The sequence below is a fragment of the Nicotiana tomentosiformis genome, chromosome 6 (assembly GCF_000390325.3).
Source record: "Nicotiana tomentosiformis chromosome 6, ASM39032v3, whole genome shotgun sequence".
Classification (NCBI taxonomy): Eukaryota; Viridiplantae; Streptophyta; class Magnoliopsida; order Solanales; family Solanaceae; genus Nicotiana; species Nicotiana tomentosiformis.
The window spans coordinates 126,254,985-126,272,310 of NC_090817.1; the positions used below are offsets into that span (position 1 = coordinate 126,254,985).

At 41.0% G+C, this 17,326-nt stretch overlaps 1 protein-coding gene across 1 annotated transcript; it reads right to left on the reverse strand.

Moving 5' to 3' along the window:
• Positions 1 to 11,162: 11,162 nt before the first annotated feature.
• LOC104105703 (glutamate receptor 2.8-like) lies at positions 11,163 to 15,721 on the reverse strand. Its single transcript, XM_009614074.4, has 5 exons — positions 15,013 to 15,721; positions 12,960 to 14,299; positions 12,509 to 12,821; positions 12,012 to 12,418; positions 11,163 to 11,925 (listed from the first exon to the last, which is right to left on the reverse strand). The coding sequence occupies exons 1-5, from the start codon at positions 15,290 to 15,292 to the stop codon at positions 11,383 to 11,385; spliced, it is 2,883 nt and encodes a 960-aa protein (XP_009612369.1). The 5' UTR covers positions 15,293 to 15,721; the 3' UTR covers positions 11,163 to 11,382.
• Positions 15,722 to 17,326: the final 1,605 nt, after the last annotated feature.

Consider the following 17,326-nt stretch of genomic DNA (forward strand, 5'->3'; position numbering starts at 1 on the left):
TTTGATATTATTTAGTCATTTTTGAATAGATACGAGTGGTTTGGAGGTGAATCCCAAAGAAAAAGCTGTGATTGAGAATTAAGTGGCCTTCGGAGCGAGGTAAGTGTTGTGTCTAACCCTGACTTGAGGGAATTAGAAACCTTAGATTACTTGCTAAGTGAAATCCATTTGAGCGGCTTATATGTGAGGTGACGAGTATTTATGCGCCGCCAATTTACCTGTTTTCCATGTTTCTCTATTTTTCTTATATTGTCTCTTTCATATGCCAAATTGCTACGTGTTATACTAGTGTTGTTCAATTTATCGTTCTTATCATGTTACGGATTTTCTGGTGATAATTGAGTTTTTATTTCAAAGTTGAGATTGAAATTATGGAACCAAATGTTGAAGTAAGGTTTGTACTTGTTATTTTATCTCCCTATTGTTATTTATGCATTGCATTATGGTAAGGAAAAGTGTTAATGCACGAAGGGTGATGCCGTGCCATATTGTGAGTGTTAATGCATGAAGGGTGATGTCGTGCCATATGTCATGGCGGCTTTCCAACCATGCCCCATGAACCCTTGGACGCGCCCCGTGGCATCCTGGCCAGCCTCCCAACGCCCGTCGCCACAGTCGGCCCCGTGGTCTCGGCAGCTCCAAGTGACAAGCGCACATGTGCCTCTGTCACCCCACCGATAGCCATCGCCAGCGCCCAGCCACAGGCAGGTGCCAACAATGCCGCGCGCGCAGACCCTGATGCTAAAGACAAAGTTGCTGCCAATGGACTTGTTTCTGCTTTGTAGAAGACTAAGTCCTTTTCATTGTAAATATAGAGTAGTTTTGCTGCATTTTCTTTAAGTGTGATTTTCCAGCTTTCATAGGTCTAGTCATGTAACTTTGGTTTATTTTGTTTAAGCATTATTAAGGGGGACCAAGCAATCAAAACTTTCAAGCAAGCAAACAATTCTCTGTACTGGTGTCTGTCTCTCCCCCCCGACACCGTCTTGTTTTTCTGTAATAGCTTTCATTCAATGCAATCAAGCTTTCTTTCATTCTCAATTCTCTTTTCTGCTCTCTTTCAATTGCTCATGACATTGGTTTTCCCGTACGACACTGATAATCTAGTCTAGCGTACGGAGGGGACCTCAGTTGGCGGACAACAACCGTACTGACATCAGTTGCTTAGCCTTACGTCGCCCTTCCAAGGAACTTCAGGTAGGCATCGTGTAACAGTTGGTATCAGATCCTAGGCTCGACATCGGACGAGGGATTACATTGCAATTACCACCATTTCTGACCATGGTGAATTATGGGGATCGCATCGCGACCCTTGAGGCAACGGTTGACGTATTACGGTCCATCGTGGAAATGGTGCCTGATCTAAAGGCCAGCCTAGTGCAAAGGTTGGACGACCTGGACCGCAGACTCATCCAGGCCGAAGTTGACATAGAAAACATCAGCCGCGACTCTGAAGGAGACCGGCAAACAGCAGCCACAGAGGCAGCTGAAATTTTTGGTAAATTTGAGGTCCTCCAGCAGGAGCGTGCCGAGGATTTAGCCAACAGGGAACAAGAGGCAGACAGGGTGACTGCCATGCAACAAACCATTGACAACTTGACAGGCCAGCTCAATGTTGTCAATGCTGCTTTACAAGGCCTACTTCGAGGAGGCGGAAACCAATTTGGGGGTGGTGTGAACCTCGCCCCCATGGCACAAAAGCTGAAAATTCCTGAGCCAAAGCCATACAGTGGAGCTCGAAATGCCAAAGAAGTGGAAAATTTCATTTTCGACATCGAGCAATACTTCGATGCCGTGGGAAGCCTGGAAGAAGCTAAGAAGGTAGCAACTGCTGCCATGTATCTTCAGGGTGATGCCAAACTCTGGTGGCGGGTGAAGTACGAAGCCATCAAGGCAGGTGAAGATGCCCTCGACACATGGGCGGAACTGAAGGCAGCCATACGCCTACAGTTCTTCCCCGAAAATGTTGAGTACAATGCCAGGAGAAAGTTGCGGGAGCTCCGCCAGACCAAATCAGTGCGAGATTACGTGCGGGAATTCTCCGCGCTCATGCTGAACATCCGGGACATGGGGGACAAAGACAAACTCTTCACCTTCCTGGAAGGGTTGAAACCTTATGCCCGGATGGAGTTGCAGAGACAAAGGGTAGACACGTTGCCTAAGGCAATCCAAGCAGCAGAGTGCCTTGGGGATTACCAAGTGGAAGCCCGGAAGGATAGGCCTCAACAGCCTGTCCGAGGAGGATACAAAGGGGGCCAACCAAACACTAGTGGCCCTAGCAGAAGTGGAGGAGACCGGAGTGCACCCAAATCCAAGACTCCCTCTTCCGGCAGTACTAGTGCTGCATCTAACAACAATGATCGGGGGAGGAAGCCCCCCTCAGGATGTCGCCATTGCGGCGGACCACATTGGAATAATGAATGTCCACATGCACAGATGAATGCCCATCAAGCTTTTGAGGATGGGACGGATGACGACGCCGATGATGCGGACCAGACCGAGCCAGTAGGTGCATTCAATGCAATTGTTGGCTCCATTTCTGAGCCCTTAGCGGGTACCAGTGCCGGTATCCGCAAGAAGAAGGACCCCTGTCCAATTGCCAGGAAAGGAAATAAGAAGGCGAATTTGAGGACTCCTCCTCATCAAGAGAGGACCCTAATGTTCGTTGACATGAAGGTAAATGGCAAGCCCATTCGGGCAATGATAGACACAGGTGCCACCCACAACTACTTAGCCTCGACTCAGGTGGAGCGTCTTGGACTAGTCGTAGGAAAGGGCAAAGGTCGTGTGAAGGCTATCAACTCACCACCTCAACCAGTGGGTGGAATAGCCAAAGAAGTACCAGTGAAGCTTGGCCCTTATGAAGGAAAGTTCAACCTGCGCGTAGTGATCATAGATGACTTTGAGTTAATCGTGGGGTTGGAATTCCTGAGACAGACCAATACCATGCCCGCACCGTATGCAGACATGCTGCTGATGATGGGGGCAAATGGGGCCAAGCCCTGCATTATTCCGTGCATTCCCATGAAGATGGCAGCCGAGAACATCTCGGCCTTGCAGTTGAAGAAGGGGGTAAAAAGACATGAACCCACGTTCCTGGCTACCCTCTGCATGGAAGATATAGAACGCTCCTCGGGTCCCATTCCTGCACCCGTGAAGGAGTTACTTCTGGAATTTGAAGACATCATGCCACAAGACATGCCAAAGCGTCTTCCGCCTAGGCGAACTGTGGACCATGAGATTGAGTTGGTGCCGGGTGCGAAGCCACCTGCCCGGGCGCCATACAGAATGTCACAACCCGAACTCGCCGAGCTTCGGAGACAATTGACGGAAATGCTAGACACAGGGATCATTGTGCCCTCTAAGTCCCCATACGGGTCCCCTGTGCTATTCCAAAAGAAACATGATGGTAGTTTGCGACTCTGCGTGGATTACCGGGCTCTAAACAAAATCACCGTGAAAAACAAGTACCCTATTCCGCTAATGGCAGACTTGTTTGATAGACTGGGTGGTGTGACTATATTCACCAAAATAGACCTGAGGACAGGTTATTGGCAAGTTCGGATTGCAGAGGGTGATGAGCACAAGATGACCTGTGTGACAAGATATGGGTCGTATGACTTCCTGTTTATGCCCTTTGGCTTGACTAACGCGCCAGCCACATTTTGCACCTTGATGAACCAAGTCTTCCGAGAATACATTGATGAATTTGTCATGGTTTATTTGGATGGCATTGTGGTATATAGACAGACACTGGAAGAACACCTGGAGCATTTGCGGAAGGTCCTAACCCGGTTGCGGGAGCACGAATTATATGCAAAGCTATCCAAGTGCTCCTTTGCTCAGAAACAAATTGACTTCCTCGGACATGTCATCGAGGAAGGGCGGATCAAGATGGACCAGCAGAAGATTCAGGCCATTACAGAATGGCCGCCTCCTAAGGATATCCATGCCTTGAGGTCGTTCCTTGGCCTATGCAACTTCTATCGGCGTTTTGTGAAAAGTTACTCCCTCATTGCAGTGCCGCTGACAGAACTTCTCAAGAAGGCCACCCCGTGGGATTGGGGCCCCAAGCGGGCAGAGGCCTTCGACGCATTGAAAATGGCTATGTCTAGTAGCCCTGTCTTGGCCCTCCCTGACTTGGCCAAGCCATTCGAAGTGCAAACGGATGCCTCAGACTATGCACTTGGTGGAGTATTGCTACAAGAAGGGCATCCCGTAGCGTACGAGAGCCGAAAACTGAAGGATGCAGAGCGGCGCTATGCCGCCCATGAGAAAGAATTATTGGCTGTCGTTCATTGCTTACGCCTTTGGAGGCATTATCTGCTGGGAGCCCCATTCGTGGTCAAGACAGACAACACAGCCGTTAGCCATTTCATGACCCAGCCAAAGCTGAATGGTCGACAGGCTAGGTGGCAGGAACTCCTAGCGGAATTTCACTTCAACCTGGAGTACCAAAGTGGAAATACCAATCATGTTGTTGATGCACTCAATCGGAGAGCTGATCTAGCATCAGTGTGTATACTCGCCGCCCTAAAGGGAAGTGAAGTAACCACCACCATAAAAGACCAGATACAGGATCTACTCATCAAGGATCCTGCTGCACAGTATTTGGTTGATTTGGTAGGACAGGGCAAGACTCGCCAGTTCTACACCGAAGATGGTTTCCTGAAAGTGAAAGGGAACCAACTCTATGTTCCTAAAGGAGGAGATCTGCGACGGGCTCTCCTGGCGGAATGGCACGATACTTTATGGGCCGGTCATCCCGGCGAGGAACGTACCATAGCATTGCTTCGCCGTGCATATTATTGGCCTCAAATGGTTGAAGACGTCGCTCAGTATGTGAAGACTTGTCTAGTATGCCAGAAAGACAAGTCAGACCGCTTGATGTAGGCTGGGCTCTTGGAACCACTAGCTGTCCCAAAAAGACCTTGGGAAAGCGTTTCCCTGGACTTCATCATCGGATTGCCCAAGGTCGGAGATCTCACAACTATCTTGGTTGTGGTGGATCGGTTTTCCAAGTATGCTACCTTTATAGCAGCCCCACAATATATATCAGCAGAAGATACAGCTCGATTATTCTTCTCTCATGTCGTCAAATATTGGGGACCTCCTAAAGACATTGTTAGTGATCGTGACTCACGCTTCACTAGCAATTTTTGGACCCAACTCTTTAAGTGTCTTGGGTCAAAACTGAGTCATAGCTCAAGTTTTCATCCGCAATCTGATGGCCAGACGGAGCGATTCAATGGCATGCTAGAGGAATATCTCCGGCACTTTGTGACCGGATCGCAGAAGAACTGGGTGAAGCTTCTGGATGTTGCTCAACTGTGTTTCAATTCACAAAAGAGCTCAAGTACCAACAAAAGCGCTTTTGAAATTGTTACCGGACAGCAACCGCTACTCCCACACACAGTGAACGCACCAAACATGTCAAAATATCCTCGGGCTGCTAGCTTCTCAAAAGAATGGAAACAAAATTTGGAGATAGTGCGGAGCTATCTTGTCAAAGCCCAAAAGCGGATGAAGAGGCATGCTGATCAGAATCGCCGCTTTATTGAATACCAGGTGGGAGACAAAGTGATGGTCAAAATCCTAAAGCGATACTTGTTTGCAGGGGTCCATGACCCTCGCCTATTGCAAAAATATATTGGACCCTTGTCCATTGAAAGGCGCATTGGGAAAGTTGCATACCGGGTGGATACCCCACCTTGGTGGAAAATCCATCTTATTTTCCATGTCAGTCTCCTGAAACCTTTTCGAGAAGATATGGAGGATCCTTCACGAAGCCAACTCACAATACCAAGTATTCGAGGTCCCAATTCAACCGGGAAAAGGCGTGCTGAAGCTATTCTTGCTGATCGAGTGATTCACGCCTCAAGAAAAGATCACCAGGAGTTCTTGGTGAAATGGCAGGGATGTGATGTAGAGGAAAATACTTGAGAGAGGGGAACAAACCTCAAAGCCTATAAGAGCCTGATTGATTATTACCTTGTAAGGAAGGTGCCGAGGACGTTGCCAACTCAGGTGGGGGAGAATGTCATGGGCGGCTTTCCAACAATGCCCCATGACCCCTTGGACGCGCCCCGTGGCGTCCTGGCCAGCCTCCCAATGCCCGTCGCCACGGTCAGCCCCGTGGTCTCAGCAGCTCCAAGTGACAAGCGCGCATGTGCCTCTGTCGCCCCACCAATAGCCATCGCCAGTGCCCAGCCACAGGCAGATACCAACAACGCCGCGCGCGTAGACAATGCCGAGCGCGCAGACCCTGATGCTAAAGACAAAGTTGCTACCAACGGACTTGTTTCTGCTTGTAGAAGACTAAGTCATTTTCATTGTAAATATAGAGTAGTTTTGCTGCATTTTTTTTAAGTGTGATTTTTCAGCTTTCATAGGTCTAGTCATGTAACTTTGATTTATTTTTTTTAAGCATTATTAAGGGGGACCAAGCAATCAAAACTTTCAAGCAAGCAAACAATTCTCTGTACTGGTGTCTCTCTCCCCCCTCCCCCCCCCGACACCGTCTTGTTTTTCTGTAATAGCTTTCATTCAATGCAATCAAGCTTTCTTTCATTCTCAATTCTCTTTTCTGCTCTTTTTTAATTGCTCATGATATTGGTTTTCCCGTACGGCACTGACAATCTAGTCTAGCGTACGGAGGGGACCTCAGTTGGCGGACAACAACCGTACTGACATCGGTTGCTTAGCCTTACGTCGCCCTTCCAAGGAACTTCAGGAAGGCACCGCGTAACACATATTATGAGTGTTAATGCACGAAAGGTGATGACGTACCATATTGTGAGTGTTAATGCACAAAGGGTGATGCCGTGCCGTTTCTATTAATTTTATGGTGAGATTGAGAGTAAAAGCACGAAGGGTGATGCCATGCATTTTTCCTTATTGTATTCACTATTCATGTTGATTCATGGTATATTGACAGCTCCAGTGATCATTCTGTGGTAGTTCTTTATCTTGTATTCCCTTCAGTAGGTTCCCCTCCCGACAATTCCTGTTTAGTTCTTCATTTCTGTTATTTGTATATACACTGTTAAATTGTACAGGTTGATTTGTAGGTACCTTGCCTTAGCCTCATCACTACTTTATCGAGGTTAGGCTCGACACTTACTAGTACATGGGGTCGGTTGTACTGATGCCGCACTCTGCACTTTCTATGCAGATTTTGATATCGGCTCAGGTTGATCGAGATTTTGTTATTGGTCCGCTGTCCGGAGACTCAAGGTAGATCTGTCGGTGTTCACAGACCTTGAAGTCCCCGTCTATCTTTTATGCCCTACTGTTTTCCTTCATTCAGACAGTTGTATATCTTTTAGACTATTGCTTGTAGTAAATTCTAGAATGCTTGTGAATTGTGACTCCAGATACGGGTGGCAGTAATTAATACAGTTTTATGATATTCCGCACTTATTATATTTTATCTTAGTTAATTATTGTTAATTACTGAATGGGAATAAGGAATTGGTTTAATGATTCTCTAACGTTGGCTTGCCTAGCAAGTGAAATGTTAGGCGCCATCACGATCCCATCGGTGAGAAATTTCGGGTCGTGACATATAAATATATGAAAGAACAAGGAATTAGATTTATTAAAAGTTACATACAAGAAGGAAAAATCATTGAAAAGCAATTGTCTTAGTAAAACTACAACAATCTTTTAAATTGAAAATCAATCATATTATCAACATAATAGTTGAATTCAAAACAAATGAACATCGCATTAAAAGCATACTTTAAAAACAAATCATATTATCAATGTTTGTCTTTTCTGTAAAGTCTTTCGACACTTATTCCTGAATTTTATTATAATTTTCCTACATTAAATAATTAAGTCATTTGAAGAGGATGCCAATTTAGTAGTCGTGTGTTAGTGAGTCATATTGCTTTCAAAATATTATGAGTAAGTTTTGTTACACATGCCAAATAATAGATTAAGAAGGAAATGTATTTATGTTAGTTCCTTCACAGTTCTTTCATAATATTTCTTTTTTGAGTCACTCGAGTTTTAATTCATTTACTCTTTATGTTTGCGGCCGAGATAAATATTTGAATCTAACCTTATTTGTCCGGTTATAGTCCAAGTAGGATTGGTATAACGACATTGAAATTTTATGTTATCCGAGAAGAAGTAGGCTACTATCACAAAGACATAAAACGATAAAGACCCAAACGAATTTGACCCAAATTCAACTTAGTAGGCTTGGCGTATATGTAGTTTAAATCGAAAAAGAATTTTAACCTTAGGTGATTTATAATTATATCCTTAAATTATACAAATATTTAAGGTTATAAAAGTCGATCAATATCTCAGGGATATTTTAGTCGTTCAATATTTAGTACAAATTATTCGTGTTTTTATAATAATATAAATATAGATAAATAGATATAAATATAGATAGATAGATAGTTAATGGGGCAGGGCAGGGATAGGGCAGAATTTTAATTCTTGTTTGCATTTCCTGCATGGACGCAATACGGAAAAACTTCATTAATCTACTCATTGTTGGATATTTTGTTTTGTGTAGAATATCAGAAACAAGGAAAACAATCAGTTGGAAACTCTCCTCTGCTACTTTTGCCATCCCTATGTCTCTGTGATCTCCATCGCAAGTCCTGGTCCAGAAGTTCTCTTACCCAAATTTTTATCGGCACCGGTCATAAATAAATCATCTTACGTTTATTATAATTCAATAAGCACATAATAAATGAATAATGTAAATATTGAATGTGGATAAATTATTTTCGTCTGAACTCCCACTATTTACTTAAATTGTTCAATAATGTATTTTTGTTATAAATTTATTGGATTGACATAAATTCTTCCGTAGCTATTTTAGTTGTTTACATACTAAACAATCAACTCATAAAACCTCTTCTATAGTGAGTCCATCTAACTGCTTTGTATTTGTTCTTGGAGTGGAACATTAATATAAGGGGAATTTAGTCTTTGATAAATTATATAACATTGATAAAAATTATATCTTATTCAATCAATATGCATAAACAACTAAACAATATTTTAAATGTTTCAATAGAAAGTTGAAAAGGTAAAAGCAATTAAAAGCATACTGCAAAATAAAAAAGAAAAATAAAAGAGTCTAAATGGGGCGGGGCGGGGCAAGATTTTAACAAAAGGCTAAATGGGGCACGGCAGGGCGGGTCAAAATTTTAGCGGGTCAAGACTCCCCGCCCTGCCCTATTTACATCCCTACTGGAATGGATTGGAATGATGATGCAGTTAGATATCAGAAATCAACTTGGTCGGTTGGGTTTTGGAGATGATTATATAGGCGTCAATGTCGTTGGCTCACTATAATTGTTGCTTTATTTTATCAAAATTGTCCCTCATATTTGAGAATAAGTTTATTTTTATCCTTTAAATATAACTTTAAGAGTGCATTTGCTGTGAAGGAAAATCTGTAGCAACATGGATACAAGTTCATAAATTAACTGAAATCACATATTAACACAGAATAACTCAAAACCCGAAAACATGTACGTAAAATGTTGTCAATGGTCTTCACGGTGATTTGGATTTTTAATTACACTTTCTCTAGTGGGCTGATGCCGTATGTGTATAGTTCAGGCTCTCACTACTTGCACACTTGTTCATTTAAAAATTTATCATTTTTGCACACTTGTCCTTTTCTTTCTTCATCACTTCCAATACAATACTTTGGAAATAAGTTTGAGGCTCGATAGAATATGTAAATGCACGACCATAACAGATTACTCATAAATTCGAACCAGCCATTCTAGGCTGGCTAAGTGTGCTGGGCTAGCAAACCTATATATTTATCTTTTCATGAACCACTTGGAGTTGAGTTATCTAAGACGACAACAACAATAACATACCCAATATAGTCTCACAAGTGGGGTCTGATGAGGGTAATATGTACACAGACCTTACTCCTACCCTGTGAAGGTAGAAAGTTATTTCTGAAGACCATCGGCTCAAGGACAAGCAGTATCAACAATATTTAAGACATTCAAAGTAAATATCTATTACTCTTCCTCTAATTCTTGCTTCTATCGGCGTAAAATCTTGCCAAGAGCGCAAAAATATCTTCTTAAATCTTGCTTATCCATCTAAAATCTCGATACAAATATTATGGCCAAGAGCAGGGCCGGCCTAATGGCCAAGCAAGTAAAGCCGTTGCTTAGGGGCCCTTATTTGTAGGGGCCCCAAAATTTTCTAACGTACGTGTCCATTTTTTTTAACAATATTAAGTATTTGAAAAGAAAAAAAATGCAAGTTTCAAGGAAAGGGGGTCGTTGCAGAACAATTGAAAAATGAATATATTTTTGGGATCCATGCCTTATTTATGCGTGAACATTCCACAATCTTTCCTTATTTATGTACCATCGTTATTATAAATGGGCCCACATTCTTTTATCTCTTTTTATCTTTCTCGTCTATTAACTTTTACTCTTCTATTGTTTGTTTGGCCTTCTCTACATTCCAATCTCATTGAGTCACTATCACAGAATAAAAGAGCAGAACACAAGTACCATATGTTTTATTTGTTCTCAAGTATTTTGGCATTACATCAAGAATTTTGAAATAGCAAAAGCTTATCAAATTATCTATTTGTTGAATCAGGTTTGATTGTTCTATATTTTATTATTTGCATCTACTTTTTAATTTTTTGAATATATTTTCTTTGTAAGTATATATTGTATTTTTAGTTATTTATTAGAGCTTTAATATGTCAACTAGAAAATATGAATTCGGATGTTCAAAACGTCAAAAAAGAAAAAGGATTGAAACTCTAATACAATCCCAAAAAGGAGCACTTGATAAATTTGTAGCGAATAGTAAAAATTCTAAATCTTTGAAATATAATAGTCACTATGATATTGATGGTTTAGACTTATTTTCTGAATTAAAAGTTTTAAGGGAAATAATACATGTAGAAGATGATACTCTAATCGATATACTTAATCATATAAAAAGACTTGATTCTTTTTCAAATGCTTATATTGCTTGTAGAATAATGTTAACAATTCCTCTAACAGTTGCCTCAGCGGAAAGAAGTTTTTCAAAATTAAAATTAATAAAATCTTAATTAAATCTGAAGATAGATTAAATGGATTAGCTATATCATCAATTGAAAAAGAATTATTAGAAGAGATCTATTATAAACAAATTATTAATAATTTCGCATCTTAAAAAGCTAGAAAAATAAATTTCAAATAAAATTATGAGTTTTTTTCTACGACAAAAATCTTAGGGTCCTTATGGAAGTTTGGCTTTATGCCACAGTGCCAAAATGATAGTGTAATTATTTGGTTGAGCTTTTCTCGAGGTAGTTCATCACTATATGATCTCTCTTAGGCTGTTACATAGTTTTAGTAGCAGTTATATGTATCATCTCTCTTCATTTGCCTCTGTAATGGTTTCTTCAAGTGGAGTTCCAGGTTCTGTTGTAGAGAATCCTTCATCTGGAGGTGACGCAGTTCTGGTTTCTGGGCTTTGTGAGGGAAGGTTGGGAAATATTTCAGGGGAAGCTGAACTTGCTGCGAACGGTGTAGTCGTTTGGCTCTCATTGCCTTCGCCCGGCTTTTCTGATTTAGAATTAGGTTTCTCTTTCTCGTTGTCAAAGGCTTTTGCTATAGCAGAAAGCTTTTGCCATATAGAATCATCAGTGGCAAAGATTTCCCTGTTCTGATAAAGAAAGATGAGTAAGAATATGAGAAGAGCAGAACTTGCTGATACACCAGCTATGAGGAAAAGGCCCTTAAAACTATCTAGTGTGAGGCTATCAGATGTTATAGCCATTCCATCTTTCTCTAGGCAATCTGTTTCATTCCCAAACCATTTCTGTATAGTGTTGATCATAAACTCTCCTTCCATCACCTTCAGGACAGCTCTTGAGATGTCAGGTACCAAACGAGATCCTTTTGGAAATGCCTGCATGAAATTGTGGAGAAACAAATATGGATTAGATTGAGTAAACTAAACCATTCCAAAACATCACTGGAGCGCGAGAATCTTACGAATCCAAAGCCGGCGGTCTTGTATGTTGGGCCGATCAGAATATACTTGTTGCAGTACTTGTTAAGGAAGAGTCTGAGATAAGGTAGTTCATCAACAATTGCACCAACTCCTCCATTTTTACTTCCTTTTAAGAGGGCATCATTGTACTCTTCCAATGTGCTATAACTTCTAAACTTGGAGCTATCAAAATTCATGCGCTTCAAGACGTCTTTGACAAAGGAACCTTCTTGGTACCCAACATATTCTCCATTCTTGATGAGATCATTGAGGTCTGTTATAGTAGGTTGTAGCTGTTGCACCGTTAACATAGATGTTAAGCTGGCTGTATAACTTGATGTCAGTACTAGCACCACGAAAACCCACACAATCACCACAAATCTTGTTAAGTTGCTTGTTACCCTCTCTTCTGCAAGCAGCCATATATATGATTTGTTGAGAAACAAGGAGAACTAATGTAAAGCTTTTGTATATACTTTGCTTTGAGTTAGAGACTTACTGTGAGCAAAAACGAGAGTTGAGAAGGAAAACCAGAATATCATCCCAACTTGCTTGCGTTTGGGTCCTCGAAATTCTTCGTTTACACGGTGTTCGAGTACCCAAACCACAAAACCAATGAATACGAAGAATGCTCCAGTTGTTATCCAAAGTTCTCTCTGTAATGGTTTCAAGAAAATCCAAGCTTTCTTTCTCTCATCATCCTTTACTGGCACAACTGCAGAAATGCCCGACTCTGTAAAAGGTAGTGTGAAATCCACATACTTGGATCGGCTCTCTGAAATGGTAACATCACCTACAACTGCATCATATTCCTGGTTCAAGAAGACGGTGATTATTATGGTTGATATTTCTCAGCCAAAGCAAAAGTAAAAAGTCGATAAGAAGGCCCCAAAACGAGCATGTAAGGTATTCAGCCAAAGAAGTTAATTTAAACAAGGACTAGGTATTACCTTAGAAGAGATCTTGTAAACAAGATGATCATAGTCTGGAGTAGTGTGGTTATCCGGTAATCGAAATGGAAAAAATTCATAAGGGACAGCATATGGCAAAGATTGGATGACTTCTATGAAGATATCTGCACAGAAACCAGTTGCAGTTACGGCTTTTGTTTTTGAATCTGTTTCCACTTTAATGAATTGCTCCAAACCTCCTTTGACAGGAACTCCAATCCTTAACTTCTTCCCACTTGTGGGCATCTCCCACCCTCTCGGAACAATAGTAGATTCACCCGGCCAAATGACGGTACCTAGTTGCTTATTATTACTCTTAGCTGTTTTCCCATTCATAGTCAGTTTATATGAAATTCCATCACTCTCTGTCCAGAATCCAATGCTTCTCTCTCCTTTCCCAATTATGTTCACAATCTGATATGGGGATGGCTGCAATTCTCCATTAATGATACGGAAATCACCACTTAGTCCAGTTTTTAGTGTAATGTTTTGCATAGAGTCAATGAGCAAAGATCCCAACTCTGAGGTTCCAAGTGCATCTAAGTCTGTTGAGTTGTCTCTAGTGTCTACTTTGTTGGATTTTGGGGTAGCAGTGCCAGCCACTTTCTCTACTGCTTTTGCTAATGCTGTGATGCCATCATACGCCCATAGCCCGTAAACATTGAGTTCTACTGTGTCCATGTCTGGATACTCTTGACGAAATCTCCTTCTCCATCTCTTGTTGAAATTGTTAAACTCATTTGATTTTGGAACATAAGGCTTTATACCAAGAACACCTTGCATTGATGACTCAATCACTGAACGATTTACCGAATCCAGAAGACTCGTTAGAACATCTGTGATGATCCATGCATATCCATCGCTCATCATCCCCGCTTCTTCTGCCTTGAGGAAAAGGCGCGAGGCTAGAATAGGTAGCATGTGCACAATGAAAACCCTGGTCTGCATTGTATTCAACTTGTATAGCTCTCTGAGGATTTGATCATCATTGGCTGAAGGTGAAATAACACTTCTATAGGAGACTAAAGTGCTGCTTTCCAGTAAGGCATCAGTCAAATGTGGAACTATTCCAGTTCCATAGGGGCTATCCTCATAGATGATTACAACCTCCCTCCAATCATAGTTTTTAACAATTGCTGCTATGGTTTTAGTCTGGCTAGAAGAAGGAAGTGCTGCTCTGATGAAGTAGGGGTGTTCCTTGACTGTAAGTAAAGGACTTGTTGCTGGAGAGATGATAGGGACTTCTGTTCTTTTTGCTATGTCAATCACAAAATCAGTTTGTGTAGACATTTGTGGCCCAAAGATAGCTTGTACTTTGACATACTTTAGCAAGGATATAGCTGCAGATACATATCAGACTATAAGAAATTGTTTGGAACATCCCTTCTGAAATAGGAAAATCGAAGGGAAAGAAAATTTTACAAAAAGAGTATCTTGTACAAATAGGGCATGAATAACTACCAGATGAAGCACCAAGGGGTATTACCTAGTTAGCAATGAAGTGAGTTGAGAACCATGAGGTCTCAGGTTCAAATTCCAGCGTAGACAAAAACACTATGTGATTTCTTCTCATCTGTCTAAACTTTGGTGGACAGAGTTGCTTGATAGTTGTGCTAGTAGAAGGTAGCAGATATCTCGTGAGATTAGTGAGGTACGTGCAAGCTAGTCAGGACAAGAGAATTAAAAAAGAACTAATAGATGAAGCTGAATCTATTCTAGATTATATTGCGCGGACTCTCCAAAATGCTACCGCACCCGTGTCGGATCCTTTGAAAATACACTACTTTTGGAGGATCCAACACGCATACGATGATATTTTCAGAGAGTCCGAGCAACATAGATTCTAGATCTGATAGAATCAGTACAAGTCTAAAAGGGTTAGAAATTTTCCAAGTTACTTTGCTGCTCAGTATAGATCTTGACAACACCTTTTATAAAATACCTTACCTTCTAAAATATACCAGAGTATGTCTGACGCGTGAAGAAAAAAGAATAAGATATGCTAGTTTAAGAGAAGTAAATCAAGGAGCTATATATATGCAGCTGAATTTACCAGCGGATGCTGCTTCAACATCATCTTTCTTGGAATCCCTGAAGTGAGGGACTATCCTAATGGCACTGCGAGTAGCGTCATGGTAATCTGCAAGTGCTAGTAAGATGCATGTGTGCATTACTTTTGCCACAACTGTTTCAAAATCAAGAATTATGCCCACATCCACCTTTACAGGTTTAGTTTCATCTTCACCTCTTGTTGGCACTATGTAGTGGCAAAAGCAAATAATGGAGACAAATTTCATCAAAAGAATCAGGAAATGGCATCTTGGATTTTGCATTTGGAGAACTCTGGTAAGTTGGGTAAGCAGTTTGTGCCTGTGTAACTAACCACCTTTCAAGGATGTCTGTACAGCTCTTTCAAATGGGTGGCTGTAGATATAATAAGGCTTCAGAATCAGGGAACTTCACACACACTTATAACTGTAAACATCTTACGTACCTATAATAAGGCCAAACCCCATAAATGTAGAAAGAAAAGTCAAATAAAGTTTTCAAAGAAGACAAACATGCTATACTGCAAGCTTGTAAGCTTCCTCCTCAGTTTGACCAAATCAATTGATTTTGGTTGAACTTTGGGTGGTACTCATTCCCCAATCCCCATTCATTTGATGCATAGCTGAGTATCTAGAGTGTATTGAACGGGCTCTCAATCTTAGTTGACAATTAGGCAGGAAAAATTAATTAGTAATGTGATAGTTCTGGACTAGCTCATTAACAAATCCTATGAATTACCCCATAAGTAGAAGAAATCCATTATCTATCAACTTATCTTCTGAAGCTACTACTGCTATATATGGTCCTGCCTTATATTACGCGTTTTCGGTTTAGAGTCTTTAGTCTTGGTCAGTAACTTACTTGCACATCAAATAGCAAAACACACCCTCTGCCCCGTCTTCCAGTTATGCATGGAATGATGATGCAGTTAGAAGTCGAAATCAGAATTAAACATTGTTAATGCAAGAGGAAGCTGCTTGGGAAGTTGCCTATTATATGTTGAAATAGACATATTACTGTGATGTGTGGCTATAATTCCATAGTTTCGTACATTATGTGTATTGCATTTTACATGCTGTAATGATAAAATACACTTTATTTGCGCATAATGGAGTCTATTTTATATGTAGGTGAATTGAAGATGAAATTAGAGCAAAAGAAATACTTAAACGTTGAAAGTGTGCTCGAGAACAGTGAAAAGGAGAGACCTGGCGAGGCCATCCAAAAGCCAGGCTGAACCGGTCGTTAGGCTGGCGAAGTCAGGCCTAGGGCGAGATCAAGTCCGAGTTTTGAAGGCTTATTTCGTCTCATGGTTTGACTAGGACTTGACCTACACGTTTAGGTCTTTTCCTACACATATAAATAGACTTAAAAATGCCACTTTGGGTAAACAGACCGAGATTGGACAGAGAGACCGACATTAGACCGGGGATTCGACCTAAGGAGGAAAGAACACACTAGGAGCAAGGCGGAGAATTCTTCTACCAGTTTTCACTTCCTTCTTCCTATTTTCATTATTGGTTATGAATTCTAGTATTATAGTTATGCATACTATTATGAATAGCTAATTTGTTATCTAGGGTTTTGATGGAACCTATTGGAGGATGATTTTCTTGTTACGTTAATATAGATTTGCAGTAGTATTTTCTCTATTTGTTTAACTATATTATTCTTGTGGTTGATTGAAGGGCCCTCAATTAGCTGTGCCTATTTAGTATGTATTACTCGGGAAAGAGTGCATATTTAGGTAGTTGTTGAACAACATCACTCCTAAACGTATACGAGGGATCAATACGGAAGGTTTAAAGGTGGGATTAGGGATAACGAAACCTTGGTGCGATCTGAGTGAGTTGTACTTAATGTCAGTTAGCGTAATTCAGGAGAATATGTCTAGTACATTGTGGTAATTACTCGGGAGAGAGTTACGACAGTTAGAGTGCTCATAATCGGTAGAGAAAACTTAGGCAAATTTATAGGAAACGTAGCGGAAAGAATTCCGACAATTGGGAAAATCATAACTCTAGACCTCCTTAGTCTTGTCTAGAATTTCATCCATGTTAGTTGATATATTTACTGCTTTATAATATTTGCTAGTTAATTAGTAGAAATAAAAATCAAATCTTTATAACTAGAAAATTATTTGAACCTGTGTTTCTTTGCAATATTGAACAGTTGTAGCTAAGCCTTAGTTCTCTGTGGGATTCGACTCCAGACTTGTAAACCGGATTATATTTGTAACGACCGCTTAGTCCTTTTTATAAGGCATAGTTGGGCGTGATCATACTGTTCTTAAGGGATACTTGGAGCAACGGCAAAAT

Bases quoted from the DNA above. Each gene is read 5' to 3' on its own strand.
- LOC104105703 (XM_009614074.4), bottom strand. From the start codon at position 15,292: ATGCAAAATCCAAGATGCCATTTCCTGATTCTTTTGATGAAATTTGTC. The intron at 12,419-12,508 runs GTAAGTCTCTAA...GGCTGCTTGCAG, and splicing joins AACTCTCGTTTTTGCTCACA to AAGAGAGGGTAACAAGCAAC. The intron at 11,926-12,011 runs GTAAGATTCTCG...AATTTCATGCAG, and splicing joins AGACCGCCGGCTTTGGATTC to GCATTTCCAAAAGGATCTCG.